At 27.2% G+C, this 26,113-nt stretch overlaps 1 protein-coding gene across 1 annotated transcript in view; it reads right to left on the reverse strand.

Annotated features, from left to right (window-relative positions):
* Positions 1 to 25,757, reverse strand: part of LOC129960266 (transmembrane protein 87A-like) — a 51,611-nt gene extending 25,854 nt beyond the window's left edge. Inside the window, exons 1-4 of the mRNA XM_056073554.1 lie at positions 25,561 to 25,757; positions 15,260 to 15,323; positions 11,586 to 11,683; positions 5,591 to 5,710 (exon numbers count right to left, since the gene is read on the reverse strand). Of these exons, the coding sequence (XP_055929529.1) occupies positions 5,591 to 5,710; positions 11,586 to 11,683; positions 15,260 to 15,323; positions 25,561 to 25,695 (417 nt within the window). The 5' untranslated portion in view covers positions 25,696 to 25,757. The remainder of the gene's footprint in view (positions 1 to 5,590; positions 5,711 to 11,585; positions 11,684 to 15,259; positions 15,324 to 25,560) is intronic.
* Between the last annotated feature and the right edge of the window lie 356 nt (positions 25,758 to 26,113).

The following is a 26,113-nucleotide window of genomic DNA, read 5'->3' on the forward strand; positions in this document are numbered from 1 at the left end:
ACTGAATATTTCGTATTGATATGGCTAGTTCAAGTGGTGTAAAAAAGCTTTCAGGAGTGGTACGAAGAAAATTTTATATATCATTAAATACTGTGATCAAGAAGTAGAAAACGGGGAATTATTTATTCATTTCACACGTTCTTCGAAACGAGCCAGTCAAATTTCTGACGTTTCTATTAGTACCGACTTCATACAGATAGACAAAACATCCGACGAGAAGCAAGAGATGAACTTTATCAAACTTTTGTTTCTCCTAGAAAAAAAAGTGAAAAGGGATGTTCATGAAAAACATGAATTGACGAATTCGTGGCGTAACTGTGCAGTGCACAAGCACTGACCATCGCAACTTGGAATGTTGAAAAAATGTGTTTGCTGCCCGTTGCATAGAATGAATAGCAAATCAAATAAGTTCAAAATTATTTTTTACATAATAATATAAATTCTTAAAACCGGTTTTCTTAATTTAAAAACCGGTTTTCGAATGTGACAAATTTACTTTAAAAAACCGATTTTTTTAAAACCGGGTCAAACCCTATTCATGAACAATTCCAAATTTCAAGTCATACATGCTGGCTACAGAAGCTGTGAAAAAAATTGCACTTAAACATGCAGCATTTCCCTGACTTAAGGCTACTAATTATATTATCTTGGCCTTCTTCCTATTCAGAATCATTATATGTGTACAATACACATTATTAAAATCCTTTTTATGAATTATTTAATATGAAAAAATAATATTTTCTTATGAAATATAATTTATAAATAATGGAATGAACATCCTAAAAAAAAACTATTAAACCAGTATATTACATTTTTCAATAAGGGGAAAAAAGAAAAAAAAAAAAACTTTGCTTAGCATAAGAATTATAAGAAATATTAAAACTACAACCCCTTCTTTACAACCCAAGTTAAATTATTTTAATAGTAAAGGTGTTCACACTTTAAAAATTAAATTATGAATTAGTGTTTTTTGCATAAGTAGGATAATTACATGTTGCAACATATATATAAAAATAGTATGAGTATATATAACTTATCATATATATCTCAGAAAGATTTCCAAAAAAAAAAAAAAAAAAAAAAAGAAACTGCCAAAATATTATTTCAAATATTTTTTTAAAACAAATCTTAAGAAATTATTTACTCTTATCAAAAACTTATGAAACTTTATATAAATGAATAAAAGTTTTTAATTCCATTTATTATTACAAATAATGTTATAAATTAAGATACTAATTTAAAGATAATAACTCGAGTAACAAATGCTTGCCTATTTCACCTAAAATACAAAAAATTACAAATAATAATTAATTTTAGAACTGAAATATCAATTATTAAAATATTAATTAAAAATACCTTATTTAAAACAACTAGTTGTGCGTTAAGTTAATTTTTAAAAATTTAAAGGCTTCTTTCTGCAAATTTTGTGATTTACTATTACTTTCTCAAATCTTAAAACCTTCTTTTTGAGTTGTATTGAGATTTTTTTTTTTTAATCCAATATTCTGCTTCCCGTTTTCCTTTTCAAATATTCGCTTAATTCTCTCCTTTCATTTCATCCTTTTATACTCTTCATATTTGGACTGTAAATTTCTCACACCTAAAACCACTTTGACACTTCAAAATTACTTATTCCACGATTTGCTTGAATGTTATGATAAACAATTCTTCTTCCAATGAATGTTTGTTCTTTCATATTATCCCATAAACAACATTTATTGACTGAAAATCTTCTTTCAGCATTACTGTTGCCATGAGAAAGTATCATTACCATCTTTAATTACGATATGGCAACGTCGCAAAATTTTGAACTGAAAGAAGATCGAAACAAAATTTATTCCCACTCGCTGTTTTTGAAAAGTGAAAAATAATCTTGACGAAACTTTCATACGAGTCGTTGTTAGCAATATTATTCAGCTTTTTCTTATAATAATGAGATTCCAAAAAGTCGTTATACCCTTGCCAAAAAGCTTTCTCAGGTTGCTATTATTAAGATCGTTTTGGTGACATTAGGTTTCGGATGTAGAGAAATTATAGCGCGAAATCGCCAATCATGCGCATACTTAGCGCAAAATGCAGGTGTCGACAATTTTCCCTGCTTTTTAGATATTTTTACGAATTTCTATGACTTTTTCCTCATTTCCAGATTCTGTCGCCACCCTGTCATACTTATATAGTTTTAATTATTTTTTGATTATAGTTATATTTTCAACTGTTATTATTATATTTTCAACTGTTAATATATTATAAATTCATCCAAAAGATTTGTAACAATTTCTAATATAACCTGTCTGATAATCATAATACTCTTGAACATATTTCTGATATTGCTAAAAATTAAAAATCTCTAGCCCTTCATTTGAGGCAAGGAAACTTAAATATCTACATTGTTAATTCGAAATGAATGATGCATAGCTAGATATTGACCAAAAATATTTTACAAAATCTTTAAATACATATACTAATTCCTTACAGTTTATTTTTTTGAATCTGTCAGTAGTAATAATAAAATCTTTCTTGAAGAAAATAGGAATATATTGATTTAAAACATCAAACATATTGATTAAAAACAGGAGTTTGCAACTTCTAATAATCAGTTCCTGTTTAAATGATATGCACAATTAACATATTTATATAAATGATTATATTAAATTGCAACTAAGAAAATAATACTAGTTAGAGAATTTTGATGCATTTTCTGCTAGAACAGATTTTTACATTTTCTAATTTTAAATAACTTATATCGAGTGTTCTACTTTCAACTTACTTGTTACTTTTGTTATTTGAAAATTCCTTCATTCTTTATATAAGGTGCCCATTTAAATCTCATACTCTCAGGAAAGGGGATTGAATGAAATTTAAGCCAGCACCCTGCACAATAAATTATTTATAACCGGCCAAATATGCTAAATTGATGTAAATTTGTAATCTCTTATTGATAAGTAAAAAGTGGTTGAAATAAGAAACATTCCAACAAGAATTGCTACCCCAATGAACCTCAAAAGTTCTCATCTTATTTTAATCAAATACACAAACATTAGTTCTTCTCTTTAATATAAGAGTCCTGTGATACGTTTGATGATAAAATTCCATAGCATGCTTCTCTACCCTTGCAACATCAGATATGCCGATGCTTTCTTATTCCTCCTCATTCTGTAAAATATCACTAAATAGAACTTTTATCTACAAATACCCCACTTATCTCAACACAGCATACAATGAAAATGTTTCCCTATAATAGCTAGATAAAATTATATGTTAGATTAAAATATTAGGTGTGGCTAGTTATATGCTAGTTTGTTTTAAATAAATCACATATTTTTTTTAAATTGTATTTTTCACAAACATAAAACATTCAACTAAAAAGCATCTTTTCTTTTTAATTTCAGTAACTCTGTTAGTTATAAAGTAACTTGTAGTCCTTATTCCAATATCGATAGTTTTTTTTTTCTCAGTCTCAGTTTTAGCATCATCAAGCTTTATCAAAAATAAGCTATCTAATGTTTTTGCTTCTTCGATAATACTTCTTTTGAAAATACTTTTCCTTAATTGTTTCATAAGAATGAAAAGATTTTCATATAAGAAAGACACTATTGGTTCAGATGTCTGTGTTTTTTAAAAAAAGAAATGGTTGATGAATATTAACAATATAAGAGAAGCCAATTTTAATTAGAATCAAATTATTTTGATAAACATTTATAATATTGTCAGTCATGACAGATCCAAGAAAAGTTTTAATTTATTGAAATCTATTTATTCTTTAATGTTGTCAAAAACTTTCAGAATAATTTCACAAACACTGATATTTGGATATTCTTTCTAAACAGGGAAAGAATAAAAAAGAAGAACCAGTAACTTCCAGGAAATGAACACGTTTAGCAAGACTATAAATATTCTATACATTGCTCTTAGGCTAATTCTTACTTCCCATTCAGTAGATTTATGTTCAAACTAAAACGCTCCATGGCATACATGTAGCTCACAAGTACCTAGATCTAAAATTTTATGGTCAGTTTCGCACATTTCAAAGATGTTGAGATGAGATCTTTTTTGAGATGTTTTAATTTTTAAAAATTTACATTTGATACATCCATATTAACTTGTAAAAGTAATTGTATGCCAAAGAGATAATATAACTTCCTTAAAATTCTCAAACATTTCTTGCATAGTGGCATGCCTTAAAATTACTGAATTCCAATATCTTGTGCAGACTCTTGGTTGATTCACATCAATATCTTATAAAAAGCTCCATTTGCTATTTTTATGAAATGCGATTCAAAACTTCATCAAAGCATTTTTTGGCTATTTCACTATAAATGATCAATACATGAAAATATTTCCGATTTATCATTAAAGGATGAACGAGACGCAAAAAGTTTTAATGCCCATAGAAATTCAGCTTTAAATGATTTTTCTGAACTCGGAAGTTCGAAAGCGGCTTATTTTCGGACATCAAATTTGACGTTTTCGTACTTGACATATCATCTTCTATATTCCTTTTCGATACAAAGTCTGATATCAATTATGACTTTTTGGAACCGGCACGCAATTTTGTATGTTTTCCTCCTATGGTGTGACTAATATGACTATTTTTTCATATTACTTAAGCTCTTTATCTTCTTACAAAGCGATCAGTACGCAGCAAACGGATTTTGCAGAACATCTCTAACCCATTCAGCAGTTAAGAATAACATTTTTATCCGTGAATCCGCACTAAATACGGATATTGAGTAGTTAATTGGTTTTTTAAAAAAATCCTATCACCTTCTCTGAATAAGCTCACAATTTCTCAAACAATAAACAAAGCATTCAATAAACTGACGTATGAGTGACAACACTGCCACGATGGTTCCGCACATTGAATTATAGCTATTCCCGCCAGAGAAATTTATTCTATTCTCTCGCCTGATCATTAATTGCAATTCGAGAATCTCATGGAAAAAGAACTGCCACTCAAAACGAAACTGGACTTATCTATACAGAAAATAAGGGGAGCGGGAAGAAATGGGGTGGGCTTCCGCTATTACACAATCGGAATGGTATTATTTTGTTTTTGGAATAACTGGCTACGATATTTTATTTTCGCAATGTTTAGAGATAGACATTTTTTTAAATGAAAAAATTTTTAGTCCCCAGTATTTCCCCGGTTTTTATGGAAATTTTCAAATTTTTCTGCATATTCCTGTTTTTTAGATGATTTTTAATCCCCTTTATTTTACGGGTTCTCCCGGTGTCATGGCAATAGTGTTTATTAATTTTTTATAGGATTAAGACTGTAAAAGAAGATTGCTGAATGGGAAATAAATCTAGCACAAAGTATTCTGTCAGGAAGAAAATAACCATAACACAATACAAAGATTCTTTTACTTAAATATATTTAAATAGGAAAACTAAACTTATAAAAATTCCTTAAAAAGCAAAGCGCTCTCACAAAAAATCATTTTTAGAGATAAAATATTTTAATGATATTCAAAAATAATATCACTTAGTAAATTATTATTTATGGAGCAATAGGTGGGGAATAACTGTTAGTGTGCTCGTTATTATTTAAGTAAATGCATCTGCACATATAAAATAAAATAATACTTACTTCTAAATGTATCCGATTAGAACATTCAAGAATGACAGGCTTAGATATAAAAAATCGTATATTGGGGAATGAGTTTGTACTCATAGGGCAAATGAAGTACTGTCTGAGTATATCCTGAGTCTGGAAAAAATGATTAATCTGATAGTTAAAAGGAAAAAGGAAGAAAACGTTTTTTATTGAATATTAAAATTATAGGCTACAGTATAAATATATCAACATAGAACATAATTTATAAAGTCGAAATTTCAATAATTAAGCATAAATTAAAACATTTTAGATTTTTCTGCACAACTTAATAATTTCTTCATAGAATAGTATTACAATAACTCTGACATAAAAAGACTGAGGCAAGTACAGCAAATACTTTCAAAGCCATCACTAAAAGGCACAAAATTGAGGAATCAATTAGTAGCACATAAGAAAGAGGTGCATTTTTAAAAAATTCTTATACAGCAGATTCTTAAAAATAAAAATTATTCCAATCAAATATGAGAGAACACACAGTCCATTTCATAACTTGGGACCAACTCGATCTTTCTCTAGGATAAAATATGTTTCATTTTAAGATGATCTGATGAGGAAAACCACATCTGTGAAAGGGTTCCTTAAATCCCTTTCCAAAGATCTGTGTCTCAATGGAGAATGAGAGGTATGTTTGGGAATTTTTGGATCTTTTTAGAGAATAAAAGACAATATATTGATAAAATTCAAAATGTATATAAGGATATCTCATGGTATACGAGGCAACAAAATATAATAAATTCTGTGTTCACATAGACTGAATATCGGCGTTTTTTTAATTAGAAAATAATTAATAATAAAATGCGATTCCTATTTTTAAGGAGCACAGTAAAGCATGGAGAAAAATGCTTCTACTTGTTTTGTAAAGTGTAAAAATAATCGATTCCAACTTTTTAATATTTTGATTTCCCTTATATAAAAAAGTAAGGATAATTTATCCATTAAAATTCATACTTAAGAATTATTCTCAAAGCACTGATTTGCATATATATTTTAAATTTTATTAATGAGATCAATAGAATGTATATTAGCTGCATATTTTTTTAATCTATCAAATTTCCAAACAAGCAATTGTGACAATTTCTTATTTAAGCACTTTTAAAGAATTTAAGATACTAATTTATGAAATTTTGTGAACAAGCTCAATAAAACCTTTTTAAACGAAATTATAGAATCTGGTTTTCAAACATCTTTGTGATATGATTGAATGCTGTCTTTCCAAAGAAAAAGTTGTCCATAAGGAACAGCACTAATCCTCTGAATTGTTATTGATCTGGCTCTACTAACGCAAAAAGTGAAAAAGAATGTGCCTATTGTTTGTTTGTGTAATGCAAGGAAAACTGTTTGACTTAATATATTTACTCCGAATATATTTATGGAGAGCGAAATGGAGAGCGAAAATGTGTACCATGAAATGATTTTTTCAGAATTTTAATTAAAAATCAAATGAAACTTTTTTTTAAAAATGAAATTTTTAGTGATAACTTCTAAAAATATGATCGAACTAAAATAATTTTTATATCATAAAATTTCAAATATTATCTTTTCAATGATATAAATTCAGTTTTTAGTCCATATTTCCTTAATTTTAACAACTTTTAATTATAAGTTATCATTTGCAGATAACGTACCTATGAACAAAACATTAATTGCATGTACTGCTAAATTTAATATTTATTTTGTAGAATTTTTTTTTCTCTTTGTATTCGAGTTTATGAAATATAACGTTTATTTACAAGATTTCTTTGCATTTCGATCGAAACACACGATGTTTCTGTTTCCGCTAAATGGTTATTGATTATCCAACGCTGGTTTCTCATGAATTTATTTAACTTTCTGGAGAGAAAATATATACTAAAGGGTTTTATAATGGAATTGTACTTCAAAGTTCGAATCCTGAAAAATTCAAAAGCCCAAAAGAGTGTGCAATAATTTTTTCTGTCTAGCAGCAGCATGATCAATCTCTTCAAGAATAAGAATTTCGGGTAAACTTTTTCACAGTTACATTTGTGAAAATTAATGTTTTCTTTAAACATATTCTAACAGAACAAATTTAAAATAACTAATCTTCTAATTCCCTACATCTCATACTAAAAAGTGTTCTAAATTAATAAGAATAAAGAGTTTTAAAAGCAATTTTATTATTGTTATTAACTTTTTGGGTACATTTGATGTATCAGAAAGTCATGCATTTGTTTCAATTTGTAGTAATACTAATTGCCTTAAGTTATAACACAACGATTATACAGCATAAATAATATGAAATAAATGAAATCTTGTATAATATCTACTGCTTTTACATGCATAAGAAATTAAACTTGCTTCAAAAACCACAGTTTTTCCAATAAATGTGTACCTAAAAGGTTATTTTTTATCCCACTTTTTCAACCTTTGTTGTATAATTCAACATTATAGATGTAATATCCAGAGCTGGAAACTCCAGCTATAGAAGGTGCTATTCAAAAATTCGCATAAATATTCTAAATAAATAATTAATTAATCAAACAATAGAACGAATGAATTAGAAATGTATATTCAGTATTGATTAATAAATAATAATTGATCCAACAAAACTAATGATACTAAGTTATATATGAGAAGTGTTTTTCAAGATGACATTCCTATATGTCAAAAGTTTACTTTAGTTATATTAACTTTCCGTTTGGAAGAAATACGAAGATTATTTTGGGACGGACCGCGTAATTTTGAACCCAAGTCAGATGAAGAAGAAAACACCTGAGCTGGCACCCTCACTATAACTTCCGCACCTCACCAAGGGGAAGAGGTTTGGCTTATGACGTCAGAACTGGCATGCACCAGATCCGCGTACAAGATAATTCTTTAGTGAAATCGAGTTACGAGCATGGGGCCTTTTGGTCCTAAAATCAAGACCTTACTGCTAGGCTACTGCGGTTCGACAAGACGATTTTCTCTTCCAGAAAAAGCAGGAAATAAATGGGCATATAAATGATAGATAACAATAACCCATTATTAGTTGTTCTGGTTATTGCTCCCCAGTAATAATTTGTGTAAAAAAAATGAAAATTTAAAAATCTGTATTGATTACTAAAAATTAAACACTAAAACTGTTAAAAATATGAATCCATTACCCCAGTTAGAAGAAATTCTAAATCAATTGCAATTTACTAAATTATTTTCAACCACTGATTAACAGAATGAAAACATGGAACACACATGGAAATTGGACTTCACATGGAAATTGAAGAGATTTCTAAAAAAATTGCTACATTTGTAATTATCATGGGCAATATGAGATCAATATAGTTCCATTTGGCATTTTCCACAGCTTAAGAATTTTCCAGAGTTTTATCAACTTTGCAATTTGCAATTTTCTTAATGAAGCACTGTAATAATTTGTATGGATAACATTAACTACACCCTCTATAGATGGGAGAAATAAAACGTGTATCCTGAATTTTATAACCTGCATCTGAATATAGCATGAAATTAAAAATTTAAATAAATGTAAATTCCTGAAATCAAAGATTGAATTTTTATGTCATATAATTAAAAATGGTACATCTAGACCTTTTTTAGATAAAGCCATTGCAGTTCAGAATTTTGAAAAACCAAAAGGCGCTAAATACAAAATTTTCTTGGCTTCTCTGGTTATTTAAGGAAAATAATTCAACATTATTCAGTAATAACTAAGTCACTGAGTAACTTATTTGAAGGTGACAACACAGTATGTAATTTGGCCCTAAACAACAAACAGCATTTAAAATTTTGAAACATTAACTTTCTGAAATACACATTTATAAGCAAGGTGCAAAAGTGAATTAAATACTGATACCAGCAAATTTGGTTACGACACTATTCTTCTTCGACAATCTCATGATGATAAATTTCAATGAGTAAGAACACAATTCCCAAGAGAAAAAAACCTCCAATTATGAACATGGAAATTTGGGCAATTATTGAAGATTTAGGGAAATTTATGAACTACCTAGTTGGTAGTAAAGTTTTAATTAGAAACTGATTGTTCAGTATTTTACAAAACTATGAGTAAGAAACAGTTAACACATAAATTGCTAAATGGTCTTTACTTCTTGAAACTTTAATTATGAAATCGTGCATCGCTCAGGTAAACAAATGAAACATTAAATTGTTTAAACTATAACGCTTGTAGTACATATTACAACCAATGAAACAACATCTAAATTTCTTAATTCCCAGAAGAGTGATTAATATATCAATTTAATGAGAAAAATTTCGAAAATATATTAATCATGACTATTGTTAAGAATAATATCTTATATAAAATTAAATTGGTTGTTTATCAGCTAATGTAAATAGATATTCAAAAATATATACGCTAAAAGGAATTCAGATATTACCAAGTTTGTGAAGATTGTAAAGCAGAGCTTTTTTTTTCTAAACTTTAGAAGGTATATGGAAAATGTTTTGAATTGTAATAAGTGTGTCCTTGTAAATAAAAAGCAACGGAAAGGTGATGGACTTTTTAATTTTATTATAAAGGAAGCATGTATCATAATGATCTTTTAGGCTTCATGCCACCTACAAACGAAACTTATAATCATATTTTCACTGTAATAGAAGGTTTTACAAAATTCACCTTCCTATATTCCGTCAAATCGACATAGTCTCTAGACGCTATTGAGAAATTGAAGCAAGACATTGTAACTGGAAATGTATTTTGCATCATAATAAAAGGACTGCATTTATTCAAAATAATTTTAGGATCATTAAGAGAAAGAAAATATCTCATTTCCAAGTATTACTACCAGGATTCCAAGAGTTAATGAAACAAATAGAAAAAAAAATCATAGTACTGCCATTCAAATTTCAGGCAAAATCTTTCAGCAAGATCAAGATAAGTAGTACAGATTTGTCCATACTCTACAAAGAATGCTGAACTTGAATGTTTCAAAGAACTCTGTCAACAAATTTCTAATTTCTAAGAAGTGTATAAATTTGAATACCAAAAAAGATTTACATATCCCGGAATTGCTGAAAAAAGAATCATTCCTACAAGATCGTGAAGGAGCTAAAAAACATTTTAAAGATATAACAGAAAAATCACCAGAACTTCAATAAGAAAAGAAAATAGACAAGAGACTTTGCTGTCAAACAGCAAATGCAATTGGGGTTCAATTTAGAATTGCAACCAAAATTCTTCAGCCCTTATGAAGTGGTTACACTTGTGTCCATTTAAATTATCCAACATTAGATTTTTATTCATAAGTCGCAAATTGCTGAACATCGGCCACATTGCCACTTTATTTCTTCAATTCCAAAAATTCAATAAGATCTCTTATAAAAAGCATAAAGTTCAAACAGCAAAAAGATACAAAGTTTTGATATTGTCTCAGAAAATTGAAATTTTAGAGCTAAGCTGATAAGTGGCTCACAAGAAAACTATATTTAATTATATCAAACATAAGAACAATACAGGTGAATGAAAAACGATTTGGTCCAGCATCAAAGCATCAGATGACTCTTTCATAAAGTTTACTACACTTTAAGCGAAATATTGAAAAATTCTGTACTCCTTACCAAGAAACTTTTAAAGAGTTGCATTACTCATTATTCCAAGCAAAAATCAAAAGTTTTATAAAATAAATTGTACCATGTGCCTACCTAATGAGCAATCATAAAAAATCCATTCGACAGATGTTTCATGTCTTCTTTTAATTACAATAATAATCAAGTTTGTTGAAATTTAACATATTTCTTTTAATGTGAACTACAATTAACACAGTTTTTCCAGAGAAAGTTAACTTTGCAGTATATGATTTAGCCATGTGGATAAATATTAATGACATAATTCCAGTAGCTACTAAGATTAATTATATTACTTACCGCCCAAATTTCTGCATTTCTCTCTGTTTACAATAGCACATATTTGTTCTACATTTATGAAAAAACAAATCATCATCACAGATAATTTGAACGAAAAAGATGAGAATATCTTTTCTTAAATTCAACTTACATATACATCAGATGCTAAATAATCTTCATAACAGGATGTCTGCCGTAGAACCCACTGCACCTCCACCTTTTGATGCATTGCATGAGGCTCACAATTAACTGCATAAAATGAAATAAAAATGATCAGTTATATTCTTATGAAATGAGTAATAATAAAATTGGCTATGAAAAGGAGATAGGTCACAGCTTAATAAAGACTTCAAATCATGATCATATCATGATGCTGTTAGAAACAAAACATGATAAATAAAAATCTATGAAACTGGATGCTGAAAAATGAGTCGGTTTGATATTAAAGATGAGTGAACTTTCATGGAAATAAATTTAAATTTTCAATTTTTAATTGTAACATATAGCAGTAAATACCAGTTTATTTACAAATTACATTAATTTTTAGGGTTTTTTCCCAAATAATCTCGTAGAAATAAAAAATTTAATAGACACTAATTAAATAATTCGAAATCGAAAACGTAGCTTTATATACACTTTTACTTTAAATGACTCTATGTTTGTCAAGATGGAATTTTGTAATTGAAATTTTATTCACTTCCCAACATAACAGTATTCAGAAATTATATACACTCTCAATGACAATGCATTATTTTAATATTTTTGGAGCATAAATTATCAGTTGATTGATTATATAATTAAAATCAGATTCCCCATCAGTGGTGCCACTTAATAATAAACTTCAGAAAAAACTGATTTGAAGATTTCATAATATTTATAAGGATAATACACAGTTCCAAGTACAGAATCTTCCGATAAAATGTTATTTTCAGAGACAAGTATAGTGTGCTAATGGCCATTTTTCATGACCACTGCAATTAAGCAGAATCAGTACTGTGGAGGGTGACTGCCAGGCCCCACTGTGTACTTGCTGGCATACTTTTTGAGTCCTTAACTCTTGAAATTGATTATTTACATAAGACCTAGAGCAACTACTCACAACAATTAAAAATATCTGCACATAAAATGCTATTTTCTGTTTACAAATAAATAATTAAGTTATCAAAATTTTTTTTCTCTAATTTTAATATAATTTTCAATAATATTTAGCTTCATATTGTTTCCATTGCTTCTAAAAATACTTAATATTTTGTTTCTACTCTACTATTAAAAACTGTTGCATGAAGAAACTGTTTATTTTTCGATAATGTGATTTGTGAATGCTGTACTTTTTGATACATGTTTACTTGAATAAAAATATTCAGTTCAATTAAATATTTCTCCATAAATAGCTAAAAGGACCTCAAAACAAATATTTATATATTTACAAATTTAAAATGCATGCAATTAATTGGGATGGGGTAAGAAGAAAAAAACAATTACTATAAATATTTTATAATTTAATTTAATTTGAAAAAAAAGAGTAAAATCAAATAAAATATGGAATTTTACAGACATCACTTATAAAAATAATTAGTCAAAACTTGCAGTAAGTGCTTCATTATCTTCAATGAAAATTTGAAATTTATTAATATGGTTATAAACAGCTTAAACATTTCCAATAGTAGCAAACTTTAGTTTAAAATTTTGTCAGGCATCTTTCAATTTAAGGATTTTGTCAGGATAAGAAATTCAATTTTTATCACAATTTGCCAAAAGGTTTAATTGCACTGAGAAATTCAGTAAATATAATGTCTCCAGCAAATTAAATCAAATGAAATGGAAACAAAAAGACTCATCTCAATTAAAAAACAAATTCCTCACAAATTAGCATTAATCTCTTATAAGTACTCTCAAATACAAAAAGAACATTTCAAAGTTCCTAAAAAAGCAAAACAAATTTGATTAAACCTGCAAAAAACAATTTTAATTCGTATGTGCAGTGCATTTATAAATAGTTTCTCATCCATAGGTACAGAACCTGCAAGTTATCATTTCCAATTTATAATCATGAGTTACAAATTAAAACACTAAAAAGTAGAAAATAATTCAAATAATAAAAAATTTCGACTTTTATTTCACTTTAAAAAGTGTGCTTTGAAAAAATTTTTTCACTAACATAATTGAAAATTATGATTATACTGACTATCAGATTTATTCCATCATTTATAAAAAAATAAAAAGACATATTCACTTATAACCCTTACTATAAAACAGACAGATAAAAGAAACATGATTTTGGTAATGACTCAAGCCCTTTAATCTTTAATTATCTAATTACTGCTTGAAAACATTCTTTAAATTACACTTTCAGAAAAAAATTGCACATATGCAAGTATTATTTTTGGCATGAACTAATTTATATTACATAAAGAAATACAGTTTAAAATTCGAAAAATGATTACCTTATAACAACTAAACTTTTATTTTGAATTCAGCTTCTAATTTTTGTTCATGCTTCATTATTTCATTTTTTTTTTTTTTAATCTCATCTTTTAGAAAGTAATATGAATACAATCACAGGAATGTAACGGATATATATATATATATATATATATATATATATATATATATATATATATATATACTTTTAATCTGATGGGATCAAACATCTGAAAACTGGTGTGATGTGGAAGTTTTCAGTGGAGGATGCCAGCTAAAGTGTTGCCCCAACCACTTTACCATAGTTCAAAATTTTCAGATCCCTTTTAAAATATACTTAGTGCATCTCCCAAATAAGATATTAATCTAAAAAAACTTGAAAGATAAATTTTAATTCATAAAAGAGATGCATAAAAAACAAATACAATTAAATTATAATTGAGAACTGATTAATGAAACTTTTGCATTATAAGAAATTAAAATTCAGCTTAATTTTAAGCATAAAATTTACTACAACTTTTTAATTATAAGATCATGCCAAACTTATTAATATTGATGGCAATTCATAAAAAATACATCTGGTGTTTTAACTGAAGGTTTTTATATTCTTTCACAAATTATACTTAAAGCTTTGGAAGTCTTTTAAAAAATCCCTCTCGTCAAGCTGGAAGGCGAAGGGAGATTCCTTTACATCTAAGCTACTATCTGGCAACAGAAATTGTTGATATTAGAAACAGTCAAAATTAAGGCTTGGAAATCACTTTTCAGCCCCTAACCATTAAGATATTGCAGTTATCGAAAAACTTTAAATACAAAAGTTGTTTGCCTTAATGAGGCGCTAATCTAGCTAACTGGATTTATTTTTCTAACTTCAATATTAAGAAAGTTATAACGAAATGAAAATTTTAACCCCACCATTTCTACCGCTTTGAGCTAGATGGGCCATTTTACGAATTCGTCCACGATTTTTAAATTTCTAACAACATATTCCATATTATCCTGTTCACAAATAACATAGGCAAAGCATTACACATACACACACACCACGTGTGTGTGCAATACTATTATATATAACGCTAGTTATTATATATAAACTTCTGAAAGAAGGGTGGTTTGGGGTTCTAAGGGCCATAATTGTTGAAGAACTGAAAAAAATTTCCTGAAGTCTTGTCATGAGAATCATTGAACTAGGTAGTCTTTCTATAGGAATCTAACTAAAATTATTTTGATTTCACCAATGAAAGAATTTTCTTTCAAAAACAAGCACTAAGCAAAAGTTTCCTGCATGTTAAAGGAACATACTCTACTTCATAATTCATTAACTAAGTGAAGCTTGGATCACACAATGATAATGTTAGAACTCATAAAACTTAGAAAATATTTCTATGACACAAAAATATTTACCTGATACATGAATACTAGAACCACCATAGAGTGGTTTATGAGAACCAAATATTGCAAATGATTCCTACAAAAAAAGTAAAAATAATTGTCAGTTCATAAATTTAATAAACATTTTTAAAATAACATAACTTTATACACTCCAAATGGTAATCCTAAGAAATTTAAATAATTTTTTTATATCAGCTGGTAGCGTAAAATGAATAACTAGGCAATCAATTACATTAGAATTGATCTTGATGCCTGATTTTAAATAGCATATTCCTAAAAAATATATTCCTTTATTTTATTTTACTCTAGATACTTTTTTCTTCTGAAATTATAAAACTTTTTCAACATCATGCAAAATATTTTTCTTTTGACAATTTTTCATCATTTAAGGTTAATTTTTTATGTCAAATGTTATTACTACTCAGTTTTCTTTATGCCACATAACAAATATAGTGAAAATTTAAAATAATGCATAGGTAAAATTATGTGTTATATTTTCTTTTCAGATAAAGAGGGAAAAAAAAAAAAAACTGTATGTAGAAAATAATGATCGATTTAGATAACTTTTATAAAAAAAATTTTTTTTTAAAACCAAACGCCACATGTTTATGCTCATACCTCACCAATTCCGTATCAATGAATGATATTTCAAAATTTCTTTATCATGAGAAGGCAGTAATACAATGAATCCGATTCATGATAACAAATGAATTCTCTGAAATGCAATATATTCTATAATACAGTTTAAAATTCTTTGACAGTCATGTAGCACTTTCCATGTATTTTAAAGATTAGTACTATAAATTATTTTGGAAATCATTAGCAACATGGATGACTTGCTCATTTATTAAGGAAAATTAAAATAGTTTAAATTTAAATTATATTTAAAAATTTCTTTAAAAATTAATCATTTGAATTTTTATTTCAGCGAAAATTAAGAACAGTTAGAAATTTAGAAAATATATCAATGTTTAATTTACTAATTAGTTGGAACACTTTCATGTCTTCATGAAAAATAAGCATGTTATTAGTTTTAGCCAAATACAGATCTGCACAGAGACAGAAGAGGCAATCTATACATGTGCTTTGGGTTTCTGAATAAAAATGCCAAACATAATTAATAGTTTATGGAAAATAAAATTATTTCCAAAAAAGTTGATCATTCTTTAGCCAGCAGATATGAATATAAAGGAATAATATTCTGATCAAAATTTTCACCGTTGTTTCTTGAAAAATATAACTTAATCTGAATTATAATTTAATTTAAAACAAAGGTTAAAATCTACTAACAACCATGATATACATATATTATCAAAGTAAAGTCTACTAGAATATTCACTCAAAAGATTCATGATCTGCCATTCTGAAAAAAGATCCTTTTTTTGTTTTAAAATTACAATTTTGAGTACATGTCGCATCTATCTTTGACAGAAAGTATTATAAACCCCAGTATGAAATAAGGTATTCAACTTACAAATAATTTAGAAAATACAATTTTAAGTTTAACAATCAAGTTGAAAGACTGGATTAGTAATACAACAGATATATTTAGTTGGGTTGCCATTTCAGCAAAATGTCATATTTATTGATCATAAAAAAATGCATTACTAAACAGTTAACTAATACACATTATAAACAAGCAGTTTATTTACATTGTCTCAAATCTATTTTTCCTCTTCATAATAAAAATATCATTTGCTCTTACACCAGTCAAGTTACAACCTCTATAAAACTGTCTATCACAACAAGACAAGATATTCCATTTGTTCAATAAGCAGTCATCTCTACACAGAATATAATAAAGGGTCTTTGTGCAACAGTTGTCAACAGATTTATCCATCCAACTCAAATGCTAAACTCAATGGGAAAAATATATATATCTGTCTACTGTTAATTTAATTGAAATAATAAAGATCCAATATTCATACATCATTAGGTAGACTGAAAATTTATCTAAACTGAATAATTTGCAATTCAATCTTTTCATTAAAATAAATCCTTTAAAACACAAAAGTTAATTCTGCAACTTGATTAAAAGGATCTTCATTTCATACATATGCACAAATAAGCATTTCACCCAAAAAGAATATTGCATCTACTAAAAAGAATATTGATAAAAATGTCTACTCAATTTAAATCATTACCAGTAGATTGTGAAACTCTACTAGGTTTTGTACCATACTGAACAGAAATATACTTCTAAGAATATGTAGATATGAATTAATAATTATTATTAAACATCATTTCATTAAAAAAAAAAAAACATATAAGGGAGAGATTATAAGGCATAAGGGAGAGATGGCATATTGAGAAAGATGAGACACTGGCATTATCCCTAAATGAAACATTGTTTTTAATTATTGATTCATATACTACTTCCAGTAGCCATGAAAATCACACTGTCTGTTATGACTATTTTGGTTGCAAGTTTCTATGACATTATGTAGCAAAAATGCTGTTTTAAACACTAAAAGTAAATATACTTTCAATATATATTATCAACCTCATTTGTTGTTGCTAACTTGATTAAATTTAATGTTTGTAGATCTAATAATATAATTTTATGAATAACATTAAATTCAGCCTAAAAGTATGTTTTCATTAATAAGCTATTTTATGGAAATGTGTAAAGGAAGGAATGGGTTAGCATGCCTCGGATAATAATGGGACATACCCCATTCCACCTTATAACAGATATCTCTTGCCAAATAATTACGCTAACTATACAAATTTTTTAGCATTTTTTAAAAAAAATTTCTGTCCTGCTTTAGATGTGAATTGAGTAATAAATAAAACTATTAACTTAAGCAATTTTTAAAAGAAATTATAACACATTCTACATTTTTTTATAAACTAATTTTAATACATTGAAAATTTCTAAAAGTATTCTTTCTTATTCATTTATATCATCAAATATGCTAAATCATTAACATATATTTTTATCAATTGCTTAGTCTCTAAAATATCACTGGTTTGCTGGTAACATAATAGAACTCAAAATAAGAAATTTCAAGTTTTGTTATTCTTACTATAAGACTGTTCAGCAAAGTATTTTTAAAGGCCTTTTAACATAGCAAAAGAAAAGGAAAGTATAAGAGAGGTGACACTGGTAATGAACATTTTCAAAACAGCAATTGAAAGGAATATGATATTGGATCTAGTAACTTATCTTCTTTGAGTCTAGTTAATGAGGATACTAATATGAATCATTCTCTACAATCTAACCTTCAACTTTGCAAATTTCAACTTTAAGTTATGTAGACATCCTATCTTATTCAAAAGCTGAAATTAGTGCTTAATAGCAAAGGAAAGAAAAATAGATTTTAACTGACACTCTTTAAAAATGAAGAAATCAAAAGGCAAATGAATAAAAGAATGCAGGAAACAAAACCACAGAAAAAAAAATGAAATTTTTGAATGATGAGTCAACCAATGAAAAATCATTAATTTCTATCCATGGCACTTCCAATGATAACACAGATATTAATGTAAATGCACAAGAAAATATACAAGGGATAAATTGTGAAAAGATACGTCAAATATAAGTTTAAAAAATTTATTCTGGTTAAATTTTTAATAAAGATGAGTTACACACTATGTTAGAAGAGTTGAGGACAAAGGGGATGACAGGGGGATTTAAAATACTCTTAATGAGAAAAAACGAAACTTCATCTTCATACAAGAAAATTAACTATTCTATCACTGATCAACAAGAAATTGCACACACAGAAATTATAAAAGGAACTGTTCCATCAATGAAAAAAAAAAAGACATTAGAGTAAAGTTATATGTACCCACCAAAGATAGTTGAAAGAAGTAGTAATGTGAATCATATTTTTCATATGATTTGGATTTCTCAAAATATGATGTTCAATAAATAAATGATTTAATACATAATAAACCTTAAGTACATGAGTGACAATTTGTCATTTTTCATAATATTTTTGAAAACTTTTAACTTTAAAAAACATGTCCTATCCTTACCTTACATAAAGTAGTAATGATTATCTTACATAAAGTAGTAGTAATAATCTTTCATGTTAACTTTATTGGTTCATAAAACTAATATTTTGATAATTATTAAATAACTTATATATTTTTAACTAAGTTAAAATGCTTCAAGATGTTATTCTGAAACTGTCAATAATAGATTTATAGTTAATATTCTGCTTACCTTCATATTTTCAAGAAATCAAACTAGCAACAATTAAAATGGTTAATATAGTCTGTGACATGTAGTAAAAACAATAATCAGAAAAAAATTAATAAAAATTTTTAAAAACTCTGAGGTGCTACATGTGCCTTCTTTCATTCATTCTTTGAATTTATCCTGTTCTAAAATATTACTATACTATATTTGTAAGTTCTAAAATTAATAGATTTGCAGCACTGCCAATACAAATTACTCTGGATAAGCTAGAACCTTCTAAAACTTAAAATGTTTTCCTCTTAAGACACTTTGTAAAATCTAGGAACACAAGCTAGAAACTATCTATCTCATCTAGTAACACAAACCTTTAGTTTTAGATTTTTAATTAATACAGAAGACTGCTGCAAAAATTCTAACTCTCAATATTTTTAAGAGCAATTTAGCATAAGAATTCATAGCTAAAAAATCTCTCAATTTTTTTCTTACTTTTTTGGACAAAATTATACAAATATAATAAGATACATAAAAAAATCAACATTCTACATATTTAGAAAGTTTATCTCATTCATTCCAGTTATGAATGAAACCTTTTTAATGGCCTTAAATATGGATATGTATTAAATATGTCAGTGAAGTGCTACTTAACAAGAGATTAAAAAATTATTAAATATTTTTTAGCAAAAATTTCATGCATAGATAAATCATTCACAAATTTCCGATTTGTATTTACTTTCTAATATAGTTGATTGTAACAGAAATACATACTGTATCATTATGGATTTCTATTACAATCCATAATGATACAGTATGAGCCTATAGTCTAAACAACTCTCATAAATGTCTTTTTTTTACTGTACTAAACAATTATACTTGACATAAAACAGCCACACAAAGCAAAAAATATTATATTTGAAGCCTTTAGAATGGACACAGCATTCAGGTAAGAACACAAGTAATTTCTGCTAAATCAGCATATAATCCAATATTGTTCAGCTAGGTCCAAAAACAGGTCTAGCCAAATCTAATCCTCCAAAGGTAATGCTATGGATTTCACCTCTGATTCAGCTCCTTTTTATATTAAAAGTGGAAGCACTTTTTTTTAATAACCATTTCTATGTTTATTCTACAGTAAGTATACTACTTTGAAAATAACCTTTATATCTCAGAGAAAAGAAAATTCATATGGCTTATTTAAGAATTTTATGCTTAAATTTCTTGAATAATTACATTGTTTTAATTTTCTCTGATAAATATATTTCTTACTAATAATTAAAGTAAATGTGCATATGTCTGTGCTTGAACAAGTATACATTCGAAAACAGGAATGTGAACTATAAAGAAATGATTCAGAGAATGGAGGGGGGGGGGGGGGGGTAGAATTTTAATTAATTAAAAATAAAAAAAATGAAGTAAAATGTAGGCATTTTGGGGTGATAACTTCATTAATATCACTATACACAAATAATTTTTACATCCTCTCAAAATTCAAAATGTTATCTTTTTAATTATATAAATTTTGCTGTTGAGCAATTCTTTCCAAATTTTTAATAAGTTTTGCAAAAATTTTATGCTCAGACTCCAAGCCCATATTTTCTAGTCTAATAAAAATGAAACCAATTGCATTACTTCGTTAAATCCTAAATCACAAGTTTTTTCTCTGTTCAAAAAATCATTATACATATATACATTCAGGAATTTCTCTTCATAATTAAATTACGAAAAAGTATTTAAAAATGTTCATTGTTTATGGAAGTTAAAAAAATTTTTATATGATTTTTAGCATAAGATAACTTTTAATGGATTAAATTATACTTAACACGTATTTCTTGTTAATGAGTTACTTAGATAATTGCATGACATACAAAGATATAGATTTATTGTAGATTAAAAATATCTGTAGATAATAAATTTAATTACTCATCAATTTTATGAGTCCAAAATTGTTTCTTTTTCTTCTGACCTTTATTTTAAATGTTTATTTAATAAAAATAAAATAACTGTTTCCTAATCTAAAACATGTATTTTTTTAAGATCTGATTTTTCACTAGTTAACAACAATCTATGAATTGGAGGATTAAGTGGTTACAGTCAAAAACTAAATTGAGACTCTTAAACAAAACATGAATGATTCGCTTTCCATAGTTAGTGAAAACAGCCTCGCATATTCATACGCTTATTCATCTATAATTTCCTGCCCTTAAAAAATAAGTTATCTACCTATTACAAGCAATATTGTTAATTGGTTTAACAAAAGTTGAGCTTACTTTTTATAATTATCATCAATTCATGCACATTTTAAAAAAATAACTGCTGACTTATTTTGAATGTTTATTTCACTAATTAGCAGTGGTATTGAAAAATCCTCACACGAGCATCATTGGTGACTTAAATTAACAATATTAACATGACGTGAGCAACTGCTTCATCAGAGAATGAAATGAAGTATGATTCTACATGCCTCAAAATGATAGAGAATATTACTGAAGCTAAAAAATTTTAATTTTATATATTGAGTTTCATCATACAATTTATTATGTAATATCGTTTAAATTTTTGAAACAGATTAACTACTTTTTAATACATTATGATAATTTTGCAAATTATATTTTTTGAAGTAATGATATGCAGTGTTACTTTCAACGGCATTGTCACACTACAAACTGCCTCTATGCAGAGTATCCATGGTAATCTCATAAAACTTAGGAGCACTTTATTAGAATTTTAATAATTCTTATATTTATAAGTCATTACCACAGTATATTTATTCAACATTTGCATAAGAATATGACTAAAATGAGAAACTATTGAAAATTAAAACATGAATATTTTAAAATTAACTACAGGAATTTTTAAACTATAAAACTTAATTATAACAAGAGTAGCTTGAAGCATCTTTAAGTCGTGAAAACTTTCAAGCTGTTTTTTTTTTTTTTTTTTTTTTCTTTTTTCCCCTTTCTTTTTCATAACATCCTCAATATTTTTAAATGACAGTATTTTGGAAAATTATTGTGATAAGAAGCACTTTATAAAAATTTGTAAATATGAATATTTTGCATTTAATTTTTTTTTTTTTTTCATTTATTTCTAACTCATATTTTATTTCTTCTTTACTTCCTAATTTCATGATTCCCACAAGTTTTTCTGATGAGTCATAGAAATTTCTTACCCTAGATTAGAAGAGAATGTAATATCAATCCCTTTTTATTTAGAGATGGATTTTAATTTTGTTCTGTTTTCTTGGAGCATTTTCAACTACTTTGAAGTAATTACTTTAGATTACAAATATCCAGAATGAAACATCTGCAACCAAATTTAATACATAGATTGCATAGTTATAGAGAGTGGAAAATCTGCCTCAAATACCATCCTTAGGGGGGTGCAGCAAGACAAAATTTTAATGTAGTTATCTCACTTTTTTAAAAATATAATATGAAGTATGAGATAAAAAGATCCTGGTCATAGTTGAACATTATTAAGCTATGGAGCTAACTTTCACACTTATCTCTAAAAAGTAACCTAAAATTAAACAGCATTTACAAAAAACACTAATTATAAGAAGCAAAAATAATGCAGCATGTATATAGAATCAGTGCTAAAAAAGCTATAATTGAATGTTGATGTTGAACATTGCACATTGGTATGAATCGAAAATGGTATCGAAGAAAAATAAGATTAGACATTGAAGGACTTGAATAGCCTTCAATATCTTTTTTTTCTTACTCTGGTTTGTTCTCATGAATAGAATATTATTCAGGAATTGTATTTAAAGCCAGTGGCTAGGTTTTTTTAAATGAAATGTTTTACTATTTGCAGTAATTATGTTTTGCAATAATTTGTGGATAAAGACATATGTATAGAAAGTTTTGAAATTTCTAAAGCTAAGATAAGAAATGCTCGATTGCCTTTGCAATTTACAATGGAAGATCCTAATATGGCATTCAAAACACAAAAATTTCTTTTCTTCTTTTTAATGACTAACCAATCACTGCAAGGATCAGTAGCATCATCTTCTCTAACTATTTAAGCCCTGCCATTCATGTGTGGAAGGAGGAGGGGAAGGGATGGCTTAGATGAGGGAGATATTTCTTCAGAATGGTAATGAATCCTCCTTTGGTTAGCATTAAAAAAAACAGGTCCTGCAATGATGAGGTACTGCATGAGTTTGCAGAAGCTGTGAGAAATGATTATTCAGCCTTTTCTATTTCGTCTTTGAAATACTCATCAAAAGAATAGTTTTCAACAACTCATCATTGCACAATTATAAATAAAGACACTACCAGAATGATAACACTTTGATTTCCAAGCCCATTTGCAAGACAAACTACATCTATGTCAGATGATCAGATTGAACTTCTAGTCCACTATTACATATAACCAAAGTTCTTAATTACTCTCTATGTCTGAATTCTCTGCTAAATGGTATTACATGCTAGCTAAATTAATTCCACAAGGATGGACTTTTTATTGGAGTGATGAGGTGCTCTTGCAATGCAATAATTTCCACACGACCCTGCACCAGAAATGATAAGTTTTTCTAATTGACTTCGGTTTATAACTGTGCCAATTTAGGTGGCCTTTCAAGAAACCTTAAAGTAATTTACTACTTAATTAGATTAAAGGTATTACTTCTACAGAAGAGATTGAATAGGGATTTTGTTTCAATTTTGTTATTAATATACAAGGTAGCGAGATGAAATTATTCAAGAACAAGATTATTTCTTTTATTTTAATATTAGGCATTATGGACTGACTATATGTAACATGGTCTGTTCTGCGATGTCATGAATAAAAGTGGTCTTGTGAAATGTTTAAAAAAGGATAGAATATAATAAAATATAATTATTAATATCATACATAACCAAAATTAAAATCAAATTCAATTCATAATGGAATCATTCTTTTATACGAATTCTATGATATCAGGAGGCATTTCTACAATTCAATGAAATGCAAGCCAACTGTTCTTGCAGACAATAAAGTTTCAAGAGCTAGAATAATATAGCTCCTACCAAATGTTACATATCATTGATGTCAAGGGTAGAATATTACTTGGAGTGATGCCATGAGATAAAGATCTGATATCACCAAGATCCAAAAATTTGAAATCCTTAGTTGTATAAAGCGTTGTTGCAGAGCATCCCCCCTTCTTTTTTTAGAGTAAAATGGATAGAGCTTTAAACTTTATGCATACTTCTCTCTCTCTCTCTTTTTCATAAAGAAGATTACAAGTTTATTTCTTGTGGTGCTAGAATAGATCACAATGAGGCTAAGCTCTTAATACAAATTTTATGTTAAAATCTTTGGGACATGACACCTCATATTAAAATATTTGATTCCAAAAGCATACACAGATGTAATATTATATACATGTTATTGTACATCTGGAATTTATGAGTTACTATGTTTGAATTCTTGCTATGCTAATCTCAATACATATATGCAATTAATTTTAATCCGTAGAAAATAACCCAGAAATTAGTTTTAAATAAACACATAATCTTATTTCTAAAATATTTGTGCCAGTAAAGCTACAGTGCAACTGGAGTGGTTTTGTGAGTTTTACAATAAAGAAATCATGGGCTACTGCAAGATCTGAGAATGATATTGAATTGAATTGCACTATAAGATCATACTAATTATTCCTGAGAAAATACTTAAGCATATAACTTAAAATCAGGACACTACCATTAATTAATAAATTTAAGCTTTATTCAAAATAAACAGAATTCCTATGCATGACGAAACAACTAATGAATCTAATAATAACTCAGAAAATATACATTTATTTTCTATTCAATCATGATTTTTTCAGCACGTCTTCAAATGAGTATGTTGTTTAGTAACATAATATTTGCTGTCACATATTGTTATGATGCTTACGTACAAAAAAAAAAAAAAAAAAAAAAAATTATGAGATATTACGGCAGTTAAACATTTCGACATAAAATTAAGTTCAACAATTATAGGAGTAAATATTTCTGATATTTTGATTACATATAAGAATATCAGCACTTTTAGAAATAAGACTCAGTGATATAACAACATTATTATAAAAAGAAATAAATTGCTCATTTCAATAAATTAATAAGATAATTTGAGAGAAAAATATAACTCGCAAATCAATTCAAGTAAGAGAAACGAATGTAAATGCAAAAAACAATACTTTAACAGAACTTGCTGACCACTGTCCAGGATCGGGAAAACATAATACATTAGAAAAGTATAAAACACAGATCATAAGAATAATTCTATGCATCTCGATGGTCATACGAGCAGTTTTGGTACCATTTATAATCATCACAAAATTCAATTCGATAATGTTTACTTTACATTAATTTCCAAACTTTCTTAACAGATTCAGGAGAGCCTGAGTTGAGTAGTAATGAAGTAGCTAAACTTCAACTTATGTATTTATTTCAATTTAATTTTTCTTTTCATTTAAAATTCTTTCTTTAGCTTATTGATTTAAGTGAAGTATTTCTTTAAAAATTTGAAATAAAAGAATATAATTTCCTCAACATTTTTGCTTTAGTCTTATTTTACGTTAATCTACCGTATTCGCCAAACTGGATTTAACTAGAGATGCATAATCCACGATTTTTTGAATAACAAATAATATTGCTATTGTTATTTTTAAATATGCGTTCCAAATATCTGTTATTTCCATCATATTATTAATTAAAAATTATTACTTAATATTAAATATAAAATTTATT

This window comes from Argiope bruennichi, chromosome X2, assembly GCF_947563725.1.
Source record: "Argiope bruennichi chromosome X2, qqArgBrue1.1, whole genome shotgun sequence".
NCBI lineage: Eukaryota > Metazoa > Arthropoda > Arachnida > Araneae > Araneidae > Argiope > Argiope bruennichi.